The 14,123-nt window shown below is 34.5% G+C and overlaps 1 protein-coding gene across 1 annotated transcript in view; it reads left to right on the top strand.

The window, feature by feature from the left end:
• The window catches only part of LOC107439767 (uncharacterized), a 169,298-nt gene that overhangs the window by 40,763 nt on the left and 114,412 nt on the right, over positions 1-14,123 (top strand). Inside the window, 5 exon segments of the mRNA XM_043051794.3 lie at positions 4,840-4,991; positions 7,488-7,567; positions 11,443-11,567; positions 12,615-12,818; positions 13,781-13,854. Coding sequence (XP_042907728.2) covers positions 4,840-4,991; positions 7,488-7,567; positions 11,443-11,567; positions 12,615-12,818; positions 13,781-13,854 — 635 coding nt within the window.

The raw sequence follows: 14,123 nt of genomic DNA, 5'->3' as shown, positions 1-14,123 counted from the left end.
GCTACGCTTATTGCCGATACTTCTGCATCGAAGGCTGTTCTAGACGAACCAATCGGGGTGTAAAATGAAAAAAGGTTGCAGGAAACTCCGGCTCCTGCATTAGTGCCTTCAGCCAATCTTGAACCGTCTGTGAATATATGTAGCCATTCGTTCTCTGGGTACAGTAAGTGCAAAGTCTCCAGGGCAATAGATTTTAAGACTTGATCATTTGTGTCTCTCTTGGAAACATCTTGACACAGGTTTAAACTTAGTGAGTATCTCTCTTTTTCGATAGGGCACTGCGATCTAATAAGGTCTTCTGTTTTCCAAGTAATATTTAGTTGGTCTTTTATTTCAACGACTCTTTGGAGGAAACCGTTCTGGGTCTTCAAAGTTCGACCAATATTTGTCAGTGGGGTACTCCATAGGGAGAGGCAGTCTGGTAGTCTTAAAATTTTTTCCCACAAAATAACTGCCCTCTCTTCTATACTAGTCTTGATGTTCATGTGGTGGGTAGATAATAGGAGTGCATCAATCGGAGTTATTTTAACGGCCCCTGTTATAAGTCGAAGGGCCTGATTGTGGAATCTTTCCAGCGAGTCAAGGACTTTTTTGCTGGTCGCCGCCAGCGGCTCGCAGCAATAAGTCATGAGGGGGAGTATATATGATTTATATGTCATGTCGAGGGTATTTCTACAGCAGCCCCATTTTGATCCGGCTATTCTTTTCATTAGGGAAAGTCTCGAGGTGGCGCTCTCCAAAACTTTGGTCACGTGCTCTGTCCACGTCAGTTTTCGGTCGAATACAACACCTAAGTATGAAGAAGAGTCTGTATATAAAACGGGAACGTCCTCATACAATAGTTTTAGTTTGATAGGCTGATGTGTCAAGGAGAAGGTCTGGTAACATGTCTTTTCCAGGTTGACTTCCATGTTATTGATGTGGCACCATTTGTTTAATTCCTTTAAAGCCTGATTAAGGGCTAGTTCTGATTGTCTCTCAACACTGTTTTTGGGAGTTTCGGTCCAGATGACTAAGTCATCTGCGTAGAGAAGGCATTTGATACCATTAATTTTCTGAAGGTCGACAATAAGGTCATTTATGTAGATGTTGAACAGTAAGCAGCTGGTAACAGCTCCCTGGGGAAGACCTGGCTTGAGTATCTTGCAACGGGAAAAGCAGTTTTCATAGCGAACCTTACAGATTCTTTGGCTGAGAAAACTTCGAAACCAGTCGAACATTTTTGATTGAACACCTATTTTGGCAAGTTTCAGTAGAAGGTTTTCCCTACAAACCAAATCGTAAGCGGATCTTAGGTCCACGAAAACAGCAGTGAGTACATGTTTTTTATCAAGAGCATGCTTTATATATTGGCTAAGGAGGGTGACATGTTGGTTAGGTGATCTGTACTGTCTAAATCCTGCCTGTTCTTCGGCGATGATGTTGTATGTTTCCGTGAACCATGTCAGTCTTTTTGCAATTATTTTTTCCATGGTTTTGGCTAGCATACTCGTTAATGAGATTGGTCTGTATCCTTTTAGGTTACCTTTATCTTTGCCCTTTTTGTGAATAGGGATGATGATTGATTTGCGCCATATTAAGGGGACGCTACCTATATCCCACACTAAATTAAAAAATTTTAGAATGGTATGCGTTGCCTGAGTCCCCAAGTTAAGTAGAAATTCGGCAAATATCGCGTCTTCACCTGGGGATTTTTTTGGTCTTTAATCTGCTAATTGCAGTGAGGAGTTCATCGAAAGTAATGCCAGCAGAGAAAATTAGGTGGGGATTAAAGGGCTCTGAATTTAAGTTTGAGTTGCTTAAATCCTTTATACCTTTATTCATAAGCCTTGTTTGGTTTCTACAGAAGCTAGATTTACGCTGTGCAGCAGAGAAATGCTGAACAAATGTGTTGGCTATCTTGTTGTAAGATGTAACAGTCTCCCCGTTGACTTCGAATGGTTTCTTTGTGGAATTAGGTGTCCCATTCTTGATGCTTGAGAGGAACTTATAGGCTCTCTTTCCATCTCTTTGGAAATTCAGCTTGGAGATGAAGTTGTTAAATGTTGTTCGTTTCTCTTTGAGAACGGCCTTTTTGAAGGATGCTGCTTGTTTTCGCCATGCCTGGACATCCGAAGGACGTTCAGTAATATCAGCTATTTTTCGAAGTCTGTTTCTCTTGTCCTTCATAGACTTGATCTCTTCTGACCAGAAACATTTGTAGCCTTTGCATTTACCTCTTGGGATAGATTGTCTGGCGCATTGGATAATCTTATCTGAAATGAATTTATTTATGTGGTCGATTTTTGTATCCCAATCAATTGCTTTGGGATCAAGTGCTTTATCTGTCAGTTCTTTGAATTTCATCCAATTGGCTTTTCTAAAGTTCCATGATGTTTTTGAAGTAGTTGGACCCTGATTTGGTACCAGGAAAGAAACCTCAGCTATGACTTGTCGATGTCCCGAACCAGTGTCCTCAAGCACTTTTCTTTTAGTATTGGAGGATATATCCGCCGAAGCTAGTAGAAGATCTGGATTATATTTTTTTCCATTGTAGTGGAGAAATGTGTAAGGGTCCTTGGGGTCAAAGATCAGGTCCAGTGTAGATGAGCACAGAAGATCTTCAATTTCCTTGCCAGAGTCGTTTATATCCTGGTAACCCCATTTCGGAGAATGAGCATTGAAGTCTCCGACGAAGATGGTTTTTGTTAAGTTATTAAAGAACGTGAAACTTGGTTTATTGCCCGGAGGATTGTATATAGCAAAAATTTTAAAATGGACATTGTGTTTCCACACTTCCACAGATACAACCTCACTTTTATCCACATTGTGGGTCATGTCATTAATAATTTTGAATTTTGACAGCAAACTGTCCCTTACCCCAGTTAAAATGCCACTTGCAACCTGTCTAGATTTGGGAAGCAAGTGTAGGGAATACCCTTTAAATGTGAAAAACGGAAGCTTTTCTTGGGTAATATTTGCTTCCATTATAGTGAAAACATCAATATCTAAATCTTGTAAGCATCGCATTATCTCAGATTGCTTGGCGTAAGAGAATCCGCCTGCATTCCACTGCAGCACACGCAGGGAGGAAGCACGACGAGGGAGACACATTATGCCAAAGTTGTAGATCACTTAGAGTTACCCAGGCTGCACCACGAGGAGGTGGATCTACATTGCAGCCCATATATATATATATATATATATATATATATGTGTGTGTGTGTGTGTGTGTTTGCAAAACGTTCGAATTTTAACCGTTCAATAACTGAACAGAAACGATTCATATTTAATAAATCACCGAAAGAAATTGAGTATAATAATAAAAAGTTAACAGCTTATACCAGAAAAGTAATTTTTGTATGTCGTATGTCATTAACAACGTGATCTGCACATACCATTAGTACTGTCAGTTACTTTAAGGCAAGGGTTCCTAAATGGTGTTCCTAGAGTTCCGTGAAATAGCCACAGGGTTTTTAAAGTAGGACATTTTTAATGAGTTACCATTTCCAAAATCTTTCAATAAATTTTTGTATTTAAGTAACTCTATTATGATTTTCGTTACTTTAGTTATATACGATTAATATGAAATTATACGATTAATATATTTGCAAAGATAGAAAAGTAAAATAAAAAAATGAATTTTTTAATAACAATACATTGAATGATTGCTGAAAAAGATCTGAAAAATTGCATTAGTACTTCACATTGAAACAATGAAGACTGTCTAATAACCGACATTTATTTTCATAATTTTTTGTTCAAATAATATCATATTTCAGTTTATTCATTTTCAGCACACACTGAAATCAAATTTTGAACTAGATTAGATTCTGTAAATTTAAACTTCCGATTTAAATCCCAGTTCCTTTATTGTTGCTGTTGCCGCTGGTCATGATGGCAAAGGGGACGCGTTTTTTCTCGTTTTCCAGTGGAACTATTTATGGCCAGGAATTCGACTTCTGCACTCCCATACGTCTCAACCCGTTTATAGGATGGACATATTTATCCACAGATCATAATTTTGACCTGAACCTGAGAACTATCATTCTCCAATTCAGTAGCCCCAGGGGTATTATTTGTTATGGCAACATGGAGGAATTTGCGCTCCGAAAGATTTAACAACCATTTACTGCACGAGGGTCTTCGGTCAGTGGGGATCGAACTCAAGAGCTCTTGGACATGCACCCAACGCCCTACCAATCAGGCCCAGTTCTGATATAAAATAATATAATAGAGCCACAATGGCTCATTGGATAAAGCGTTTCACCCTCCAGATAGGTGAACCGGGTTCGAATTCCAGCGATGACGGGTCGATACGAATCCGGTTTGCACAGACCACAGTGCTGACTTGAAATATCCTCAGTGGTAGACGGGTTACAGTTCCCATGTCGTCAGGCTAAACTTCAGAGGTTTTCCTCACCATGCAACGCAAGTACGGGTTAGTTCCCTGAAAAAGTGATCGCAAAGGCAAATTTTTCCCAATACTTGATCCAGGATTTCCCTTGTTTTCTGGATTGGGCTCAGATTCACAAGGTTGCGGAGTAAACCCAAAAACTGGGTCGACTGTTCAAGGACGGTAATAAAAAAAAGAAGGAAAAAAAACTATATGAGAATATATTTATTAAATATTTTCAGAATAATTATTAGTTCTTCTTTGTTTTTTAATGAAATATTGTATGAAAGTCTCGTGCCAAAAGAAGATTAATCATTTCATAGTCGGAAAGAAAACCCACTATGACCTCTCTAATGGAAGTTGGATAGACTAATTTATTCGAGTATAAATTTAACCTTCATGTATTATTTTAATAAATATTAGTTTTTTCTTTCTTAGTGATAATTTCCGTTCGTCAATTGCAGGTTAATCACACTATTTTAGAAATGATGAAAACATGGACGGAACACATGGGTTTCCCATGCGTCACTATTGACAGAGATGGTGAATATTTCGTAGCCCATCAGAAGAGATTTTTGAAAAACGAAGAACTTCATACCAACACCACTAAAGACGAGTGAGTTTGCCTTTTCACGTTTTTATTTAAATTGTCTAATTTAGGTAAATTATTTGCTTTTCATTTCGGTATACATTCTCTAGCCTAACTATTAGACGCACTTTAAGATTCTATGTAAATTCTTAATTATCAGGTGATACTCTATACAGCTTTATTGTTTTTACGCGAATGAAACCGGTTTGTACTTGTTTAAGTTAGTGTATCAATTGGTTAAATTAGACAAGATATATAATATAAATTTTACGATAGGAAAAATTAGACGATATATTATATAAATTTAGAATATTTATTATATCAAGCATTATATTAGTATATTATAATAATTAGATCAAATTATTAGACGCACTGTAGTGTTTTAATAATTGCACGAGTTTATAGGCAATACTTTTATATTTAGAAAACATGTAATGAGTTTTTATTCAGGAGATTTTTTATATACTTTCTATTTGTATTTATTTTTAACGTATTGCAATACAATGTTGACCATTTGATACAGGAGCGTAAGCAAGTGCAAACCGGTTTCATCCGAGTAAAAAAAATATACAGCTATATAGTATCACCTGATGATTATAGTTTAACATAGACTTATAGTGAGTCTAATAATATGGGCTATACGTAAACTTTTTGTTTTAACTTAGGTTCTTAATTTCTAGGTTTATACCATTTTTAGAAATCTTATTTATTGCGATAATAATCGTGATTTATGATGTTTCTGAAAAGCACATTATTTTTTTTCATAATTATACAGATCAAGGACCTGCTTGTACCATCCTATCTCTGGATGAGTTAAGGGTAATAAACTATTCACTCCTGTTTTTCAAAAAGTCAATACATTATTGTCTTTATTATGAAGGACGAAAAGGAGATAAAAGCTGCCAAGATAAAAAAATTTATGTACTGTTTACAATGTCAAGAATGTGAGCACTCATTTTAAAAACAAATATTTTTTTATAATTGCAATTAAATACATAATTAATATAATTGTATGTAATAACCTTTTATAACATGTTAATCGTAAAAGAAAAATGAACCTGGTTTTTAATCAGCTGTGCTTGTGAAAATATCTGAGCTTAGGAGTAACACAATACGAACAAACTAGTTACACAAGAATAAACATTTTAACACTTTAAATAGGAAACGTATTTTATCTCTCTTGAATATTTATGAAAATTTCAATATGACTACTTCTAATTTTTTTTTTTTGACATCAAGTCTGTATTACGAGAGAGATTTTTACAATCAACTGCTAAGTAATTCCAAAGAAGCTGTCTGAAAAAAGAGTTTAAAATTGCTCCATAACTTTTACGTGATTTGTAATTTCGAAAAATTCATACAGATTCAAAAAATTTCTGTGGGCTACAGTGTGGCTCTAGTTTTCTTACTACAAGTTTAACAGTTGATAAGAGTTTTTAACCCCTCACGCTTTTCTCTTAAGTTTTATAGTTTTTGTGGAACAAAATAAAATTCACAATGGTGGTATCTCTGTTTTAATATCGGAAGTATTTGCTTTAAAGACATCTCCCTCTCTGTTTTTAATTTAACTCTATTGTAAACAATTAATTTTAATAAAACGGAAAAATTTTTTTGATACTCTACTTGACCAAAAGTACCTGGACACCCAGTGGCTCTGGAGTTAGAGCGTCCTGAAGTGTATATTAAACCCTTAATTCACAGATTTTTTGAAAAAAAAAACCCGCCAAAAAAAATACGCTTTAGAACATTGTCTTGGCTTGGTTCAACTTTTCTTTTGGTAGACGATTTTGATATACTGCGCTTTTGTTCCATGGAAAAAGGCTATAATTTTATTCTTGAATAAATATTTGTTTTAGCTTACGATCCCATGTAAATGATAAATATCAAAAAAATGATTTTTTTTCCGTAGCTTTCACATTTTTATTTTCAATTCTCGATTATATTCGAGTGTGAAAAATTATAACAGAATAAAGTACAGTGTCACTCGAATTATCTCGAGTGTGCACAGTTTAGCCTGTTTAGAACGCTCGAATTAACTCGAGCGCACAAGTTATGGGGTTAATATGATTGATGGGTCCACCTTTGGCATCGATGACAGCCTGCACGCGAAAACTTTCCACCAGTGTTGGATAGGAATTGACTTCCATCACGGCTGTGCTTGCAGTGAGGATGGCTACCTAATCTGATCTCTAATTCGTTAAAACGCTGTGTGTTTCTACGGGATCGGGGCTCTGAGAAAACAGTTTTTGAAGAACCATTTCGTCAAACCGCGTCTGTGCAAGCCTCGATGTGTGAATGGTAGAGAAATGGACCGAAATATTGTCATTAGAGTTGGGAGTGCAGCATATTGTCCACATACACATCTCAGAGCTCCGATCACAGGAACTAACAGACCCAGGCCGAAACACGAGAAATACCCGCACACCATAATGCCTCCACCACCACAACAACCGGATACTTTTGGCCGGATAGTGTATTTGTGTCTGTTTCATCATGATGCTGAAAAATGTGTGCACTTTGTAGTTCCAGTTGGAGTATTCCCCTGAGTTATGTCACAGCGAATGGAGAGAAAGGGATCATATGGATACACGACCATCAAAAAAGTAAGTGTTATTTTTCTTACTGCTGCCCAGTTTAACAATCTCAAAATATGACGAAGTAATTTATTTTATAACCGTCGTTGAACTACCGACCCAATTGTATGGGTTTACGGCTACTAATGTTAAACTTAGCAGCCTCGTCATTTTGAACCCAATCGTGAAGACAAGGGAGAGTATTGGGAGAAATTTGGTTAGATCTTTTGATGGAACTTACCCGCAGTTGCGTTACACGGAGAGGGAAACCTCGAAAATCTCCTCACGGTTAATCTGACAGCAAGGGGACTCTAACTCTTGATCTGGTTACTACTAAGGATATTTTGCGTCTGCAGCACTGCGATGGGTGCGAGCCGGGTACGGAATTCGTATCAATCAACCATCACTGGGATTCGAACCCGCTTCACATCACGGGGAGGCGAACGCTCTATCCCCTGAGCCACCACGGCTCCTACCAAGAACTTGTGATATCCCTAACAACGTGAATTGCAGTTGTTAAGGATTGCTCTGTTGAGATTGCTTTGTTTAAAGCTGTTGAGGTTTTAAAAGCCAAAGATTGCGTTATATCTTATTGAATGGTTGGTCGCAATGTTTTGCTCCCCTTAATATAAAGTTGTATATGTAATTCATTTTCAACTGATTTATATTCGGTTATGCATTTTTTCATGATTATACCTTTGAAAAATGAAGTTGGAGTATGTATTTCATGGACTATCATGCCATATATAGGGCTAGATTGTATAGTCATACATAATTTTTTTTATATCAAGGGCAAATATTGTATAATCACATGTTAGTCTGATTAGGTTTGCAAAAAGTTGAAAGTGTCCTTGTATTACTGCTGATATTGTGATATAGTTACAGTGAGCGAAAGATATCACCCAGAATAACTTTTGTTTTTAGTGATCGTATTTTCACGTATTAGGTGTCAATCGTAATGGTTCCTGTGGGTAACTTCAAATCTTCAAATATGCTAATTATTAAGTGCTAACTATTAATTAGGTATGTTTTTTTTAATATATTTGGATTCTTAGTGATATTTTTAAACGTTTTTATTTTTATTTTTAAGACTAAAAAAGCAATTAAAAAAAAAATTGCATCTACTCAAAGAACCCATTTACCCAAAGATAATTTTATACAAGAAACAATTTTTAATGATTATTTATTATTTTTAATTATTCTATGCAAAACAGCTGACTATTTACTAAGTATGCTATATAACTGAAGTTAAATTATTGATTGAATTTTTTTATTGTTTCTTGTGATTTCAACATAGATTATCTAAACTAGTGTTGATGTTTCATAAGTCACCACGAAGAGTATAAAGATAGCGAACATAAAGAGCTGTGGAATACGTGGCCAAAATTTTTAAGCGTCTTAAAATATCTCAGTATCTTAAATGTAATCCCAACATCTTAATTGTGAAATTAAATTTTTAATTACCTGTCCACGTGTGATTCACAGAACTATTCAAATAATTATTTCAGTGCATTTTTTGCTCTTTCTTTATTCTGTTACGTAGATTATTTTCCGATAATATACTAAACTATTTTGTTTAATTTTTATTGGTACTTAAAGTTTTTCTTTAAGACTCATTTTAAATAATTGCTGAGCTTTTTTCCGAATCTCAGAACTCTAGCCAGTTAGCTAATAAGATTTTAAGAACATTTTCTATGTTAAAACTGCTCAGACCAAAACGTCTGACTGATCGTAGTAAATAAATGCATCCTTTTCTCTAAGATTGAACAAACAAACTATTTATTTATTTACTTTATTGTTTATTATTTGTTTGGTTTGTGAAAAGTACATAAATATTAGTGCAACTCAAAAAATCACACCTGTTGACTTTGTTTTTTAAATGAACAAATTCGAAACACAATTTTATTTTGACGTTTAAACTTATATATTACACCTTTAATTCTAGGAAAGCTTCTCTTTTAAAGAAAGATATTGAAAAAATTTACTTCTGTTAAAATTATTTTTCATTTGTAGCATAATTATATAGCATAATTTGTTATTAGGAAAATGTCTTATTTTGTAAAACAGCTAATATCATAAAATGAAATTTGAAAAAGATTCCGATGCTGTGAGAATTTTAGAATCATTGTCTGATTTGAAAAATGCAATAAAAAACACTCAATTTCCGAACTTATTCTGATAAAAAAAATACTCAGTGAGAAGGTTAACCTACTTTTTACAGAAACTGTGAATACTAATTTTCCTATATTTCATTATAAAAGGATAAAAAAGATATTGCTCCAAGGAACCTACTCAATAATTTCGTTATTTCCAGAATTGAAATCTGTTAGGAAGCTAAAATGAGAAAAAAACGTTACTATTATTATTTATCTAAGCTTTTTCCATTAATTTAATGATAGCGGTATAAAGGTTAAGGATTAGCAATGGAAGCTTCGCTTACTATTATACTATCCGTTTACTATTATACTATCCGTTTACTATTATACTATCCCTTTACTATTATACTATGGCTTGAATAATTCATTATATATATTTTTTTTTTCTGGCACTTTTTTTTTGTTTCTTTAAAGTTTATTGCCTAGAATACTCGGTCAAAGCTGTAAAAATAATTATCTCTAAATTGTATGTAGTTGAAATAAGTCATGTAAGTTTGATTTTCGTATGAAATCCTTGTATAAATGAAATATAATTAAGTGAAAACGTATTGTATATGTATAAGTGAAAACAACATAAAAAACCCAAATAATGTCAAATAAAAAGTTCATGTTTTCAAATTCTAAAATCTTAGAAAACCGTAAATAATTTATAAATCGATTCAAAGAGATTAAAAAGAAAAAAATCTTTGTTTCAGGTCAGAAATTAGCTCAAAAAATATCTATAGCTTAGAAACTCAATATTTTCCATTAACTATCAATAAACAAACCTCTCCGAGCAATCACAGAACATTATTTCATTTTTTTTATTGTCTGAAGTTGGTTACTTAGCAACGGAATAAAATTAAGAATTCCGACCTTGAATTAGTCCGTGGGTTATCTTAAAATATTCATTTGTGGCGTTGACTTTGCTAGGCTGTTTTTTGGGACTATCGCCAAACATATATAACTTATTACATCCCCCCCCCCAATTTATTATCCTATCTTTCCAAAATTTTGTCTACCTGTATTTTGATGGTCAGAAATCGAAATATGTAAAAATAAGATTTGTAAAACTATGTCAGAGATAGTGTGCCTGATTTCGTAATTAAATTAATAGTTAGCACTAATTAATTCACATATTTGAAATCGCACCCAGATACAATTAAGATTAGAAAATCTGATCATTAGAACTAAAGTTATTCAGGGTGATATCTTTTTATCCCCACTGTACTACATAATATATTAAAATAGGTACTAGGTTTTTGAATGCAACAAAAGCGGATCTAATTTTTACAATGAAATTACGAGAGCCGTGATGGCTCAACGTTCGCCTTCCAAAGAGGTGAACCGGGTTCGAATCCCACCAACGGCTGGTCGATATAAATCCGCATCCGGCTTGCACCGACCACTGTGCTGACCTGAAATAATCTCGGTGGTAGACGGATCACGGGTTAAAGTCCCTTTGTAGTCAGGCTAACCTTGGGAGGTTCTCGTGATATTCCTCCCCCTGTAACGCAATTGCAGGTTAGTTCCATCAAAAAAGTCCTCCACAGAGGCAAAATGTCTCCTAATACTTGATCCAGGAGTTACCTTGCCCTTCTGGATTGGGTTCAAAATTACAAGGCTAAGGAGTTGAACATTAGAAATCGTAAACCCAAAAATTGGGTTGGCTGTTCAACGACGGTTATAAAATGAAATTACGAAAGCTATTGTTTTGCTTATCAATGAACAGTGATGTTCTAACTACAAATAATCTTCGTTTTTTTACAGTTAAATTTACCCTCAACAGCACTGAATGGGTTAAATTTAATATCAACCAGACTGGCTTCTATGTGGTCAACTATTCGAGAACTGACTGGCAGAAACTGATAGAATTAATGCATTCTAATCACGAGGTAAACTGCATCTGATGTGTCTCTGTATGCTACACTAAAACGTTTCTGGAGCATTTTTATTATATTATATTATATTAAATGTTTGATAACCGTGTTTTTGTAAAACATCCATCTATAATCCTGGTGCAGCTTCACTTGAAATAATATATATATCCAACGGTAGGGAAAATATTTGAGTTTTGACCAAAATCATCTTTCTTCATATTTATTACACTGGTGTAAGATATTAAGAGAGCAGACAATTATCTCCAGAACAATTGAACCGATTTTAATGAAATTTGATCTGTACATGCATTGATACAATACATAACAAATAACCATTCAACATTTGTAATATACACTGATAATCTTGCGTAACACTCATTGGAGTAGAAAGTTATGAAATTGCCACAGGAACTGCCTTATTTCAAATATGACATCACGCAGCAATATCTGTAAAAAGGGACCATACCCTTTTTTTGTGTGTTTATTTTGTAACCGCTTTTTCATACCTTCCGACTCCAAGGAGTGTTACGCACGATCAAGAGTGTGTATTACAATTGTTGATTGGTTATTTGTTTTGTATTGTATTAATGTAGCATCAGTGTTATTACATGTATCATGATATTCCATAGAAAAAAATTAATTAATTTTAGCTTCAGCTGACTGCTATTTCAATTAGTGAAACCAAATCTTAGCTTAAAAAAGGTTATATAAATCCATTGATAATACCTAACAACACTTCAGCAGATTTTTTTTCAAACAGTGTTTTTTCAATGCCGACTCGTTTTTCAGATACTAATAGGTCAGATTTGTTGGCCACTTTTTCACTGGCAAACAATTGGGTGGGCCAACGTTTGCTCCCACAGTAAGGACAGGTAAGTAAAGAGGATGAAAAATGTTGTCTGGGATTTGAACCCAGAACCTTTCTGACGTGGGGTCAACTCCTTGACCATTACGCAGACTGGTCAGCATTAAAAATGAAGTTACGATGATAAATAATTCAAACTTCTGTTTCTTCATTCAAGAAGACCATAGTAAGAAAATTTCTTTCAAATCTTTTTGCAGGTTCTCACCCCGTCTGACAGATCCAACCTACTCTTCGATTCATTTCTCCTTGCTGAAGCTGGATACGTGGGATTTGAAGTTTTTCTCTCCCTCACCAACTATCTGAAAAAGGAGAGACACTTGGTTCCGTGGTATACAGCGTACACGGCAATCGTCAAACTCTGCCACCTTCTGAAATTTACTGACACTAACATTCTTCTAAAGGTATAGCATTCATATTTTTTTTTAAATGGCAGGAACTTAGGGGCCGGGTTAGCCTGGTTGGTAGGACACTGGGCCGATGTCCAAGAGTTCGATCCCCGCCATACAGCCACAAACTAGTTTATAGGCTGGATTATGTAGTCCAGTACAGTGCTGGTTTTCATCCTTAGTGATACGGTCTTCAACCATTCAGTTAACGTGGCTTGCCCATTTAATTCTTTGTCGTTTAATAAAGTTAATAATGTCAGGTTCATTATATGAGTGATATAGCTCTAAATTTGTTTTTCTAAGTCACACGTCATTATGTTTCTTTTAATTCCTCCAAAAATACTTCTCCAGATCTTTCTCTCAAAGGTACCCAACATAATATCATTTAAGTGAAATTAGGCAGGATTAAATACTTATTGACATTTTTCAGTACTTCATTTCATGTCTCCTTCTGGGTAAATATACGCTACTAAGCAGTTATAGCCTTTTCAACATTGGCCGCTTCGCAAAACATGCGGCTTCTTTTTCAAAAATTGAAAATTTTGAGCAATTGTAAAAACCGCCGGCATAACTTTTAAAGCGTTTTTCAAAATATTGTTTATTTCTAAAATGAAGAAATATTTTAAGGTGTAACGTAAAATAAAGTAATTTTCGGAATGATATAAAATCTTTATAATCAAAATGATTAAAATATGTAATTTTTAATAATAATGATTATATTAAAATGAGCATGATATGCATTTTCTTCATAAAAAGTGGTGGTTGTAAGGCAATTTTTAAATCGCTATTTGTTATATTTGGATACACTTCCTGTTGCCGGTGACGACTGTTCATTTGGCCTCATTAAATTATTAAAGCTACCACATTTTAACACATCGCCTGAGAACATTCAAAGATTAAAACATTCCCCACACAGCAGATTTTACAAAAAGCATGTGTAGATAGATGAAACATTTATAAAGAAACTTCTATTACAGAATTATATCAGAGATCTGACGGATGAATTGTACAAAGATCTCGGTTGGGAATCGTCAGAGAATCATCTGCAGGAGTAAGTTCAATACCTTATCTTCTACAATCGCGAAAATTTTGTGTTTCACAAACTAATGTATTAAGAAGAGCACAAAATTGTATACCTAATTCAATAGGCGTGTTCTTTAAATCTTTCTTAGAAATACTTGGAAAATACTTTAAAGGAAAAACGAATTTTTTTTTTCATTTTAAATTACAGATCCCACAGACAGATAATTTAAATTTAATATTTCAACCAATTTTTAATAATTGCATCTTATGCATTGTAGTGTGTCTACCACTACAAAA

This window comes from Parasteatoda tepidariorum, chromosome 6 (genome assembly GCF_982258835.1).
Source record: "Parasteatoda tepidariorum strain Cologne lab strain chromosome 6, Ptep-v5.0, whole genome shotgun sequence".
NCBI classification, from domain to species: domain Eukaryota; kingdom Metazoa; phylum Arthropoda; class Arachnida; order Araneae; family Theridiidae; genus Parasteatoda; species Parasteatoda tepidariorum.
Note: the sequence above shows the minus strand (reverse complement) of the source record. Positions and strands in the feature narration are given on the sequence as shown.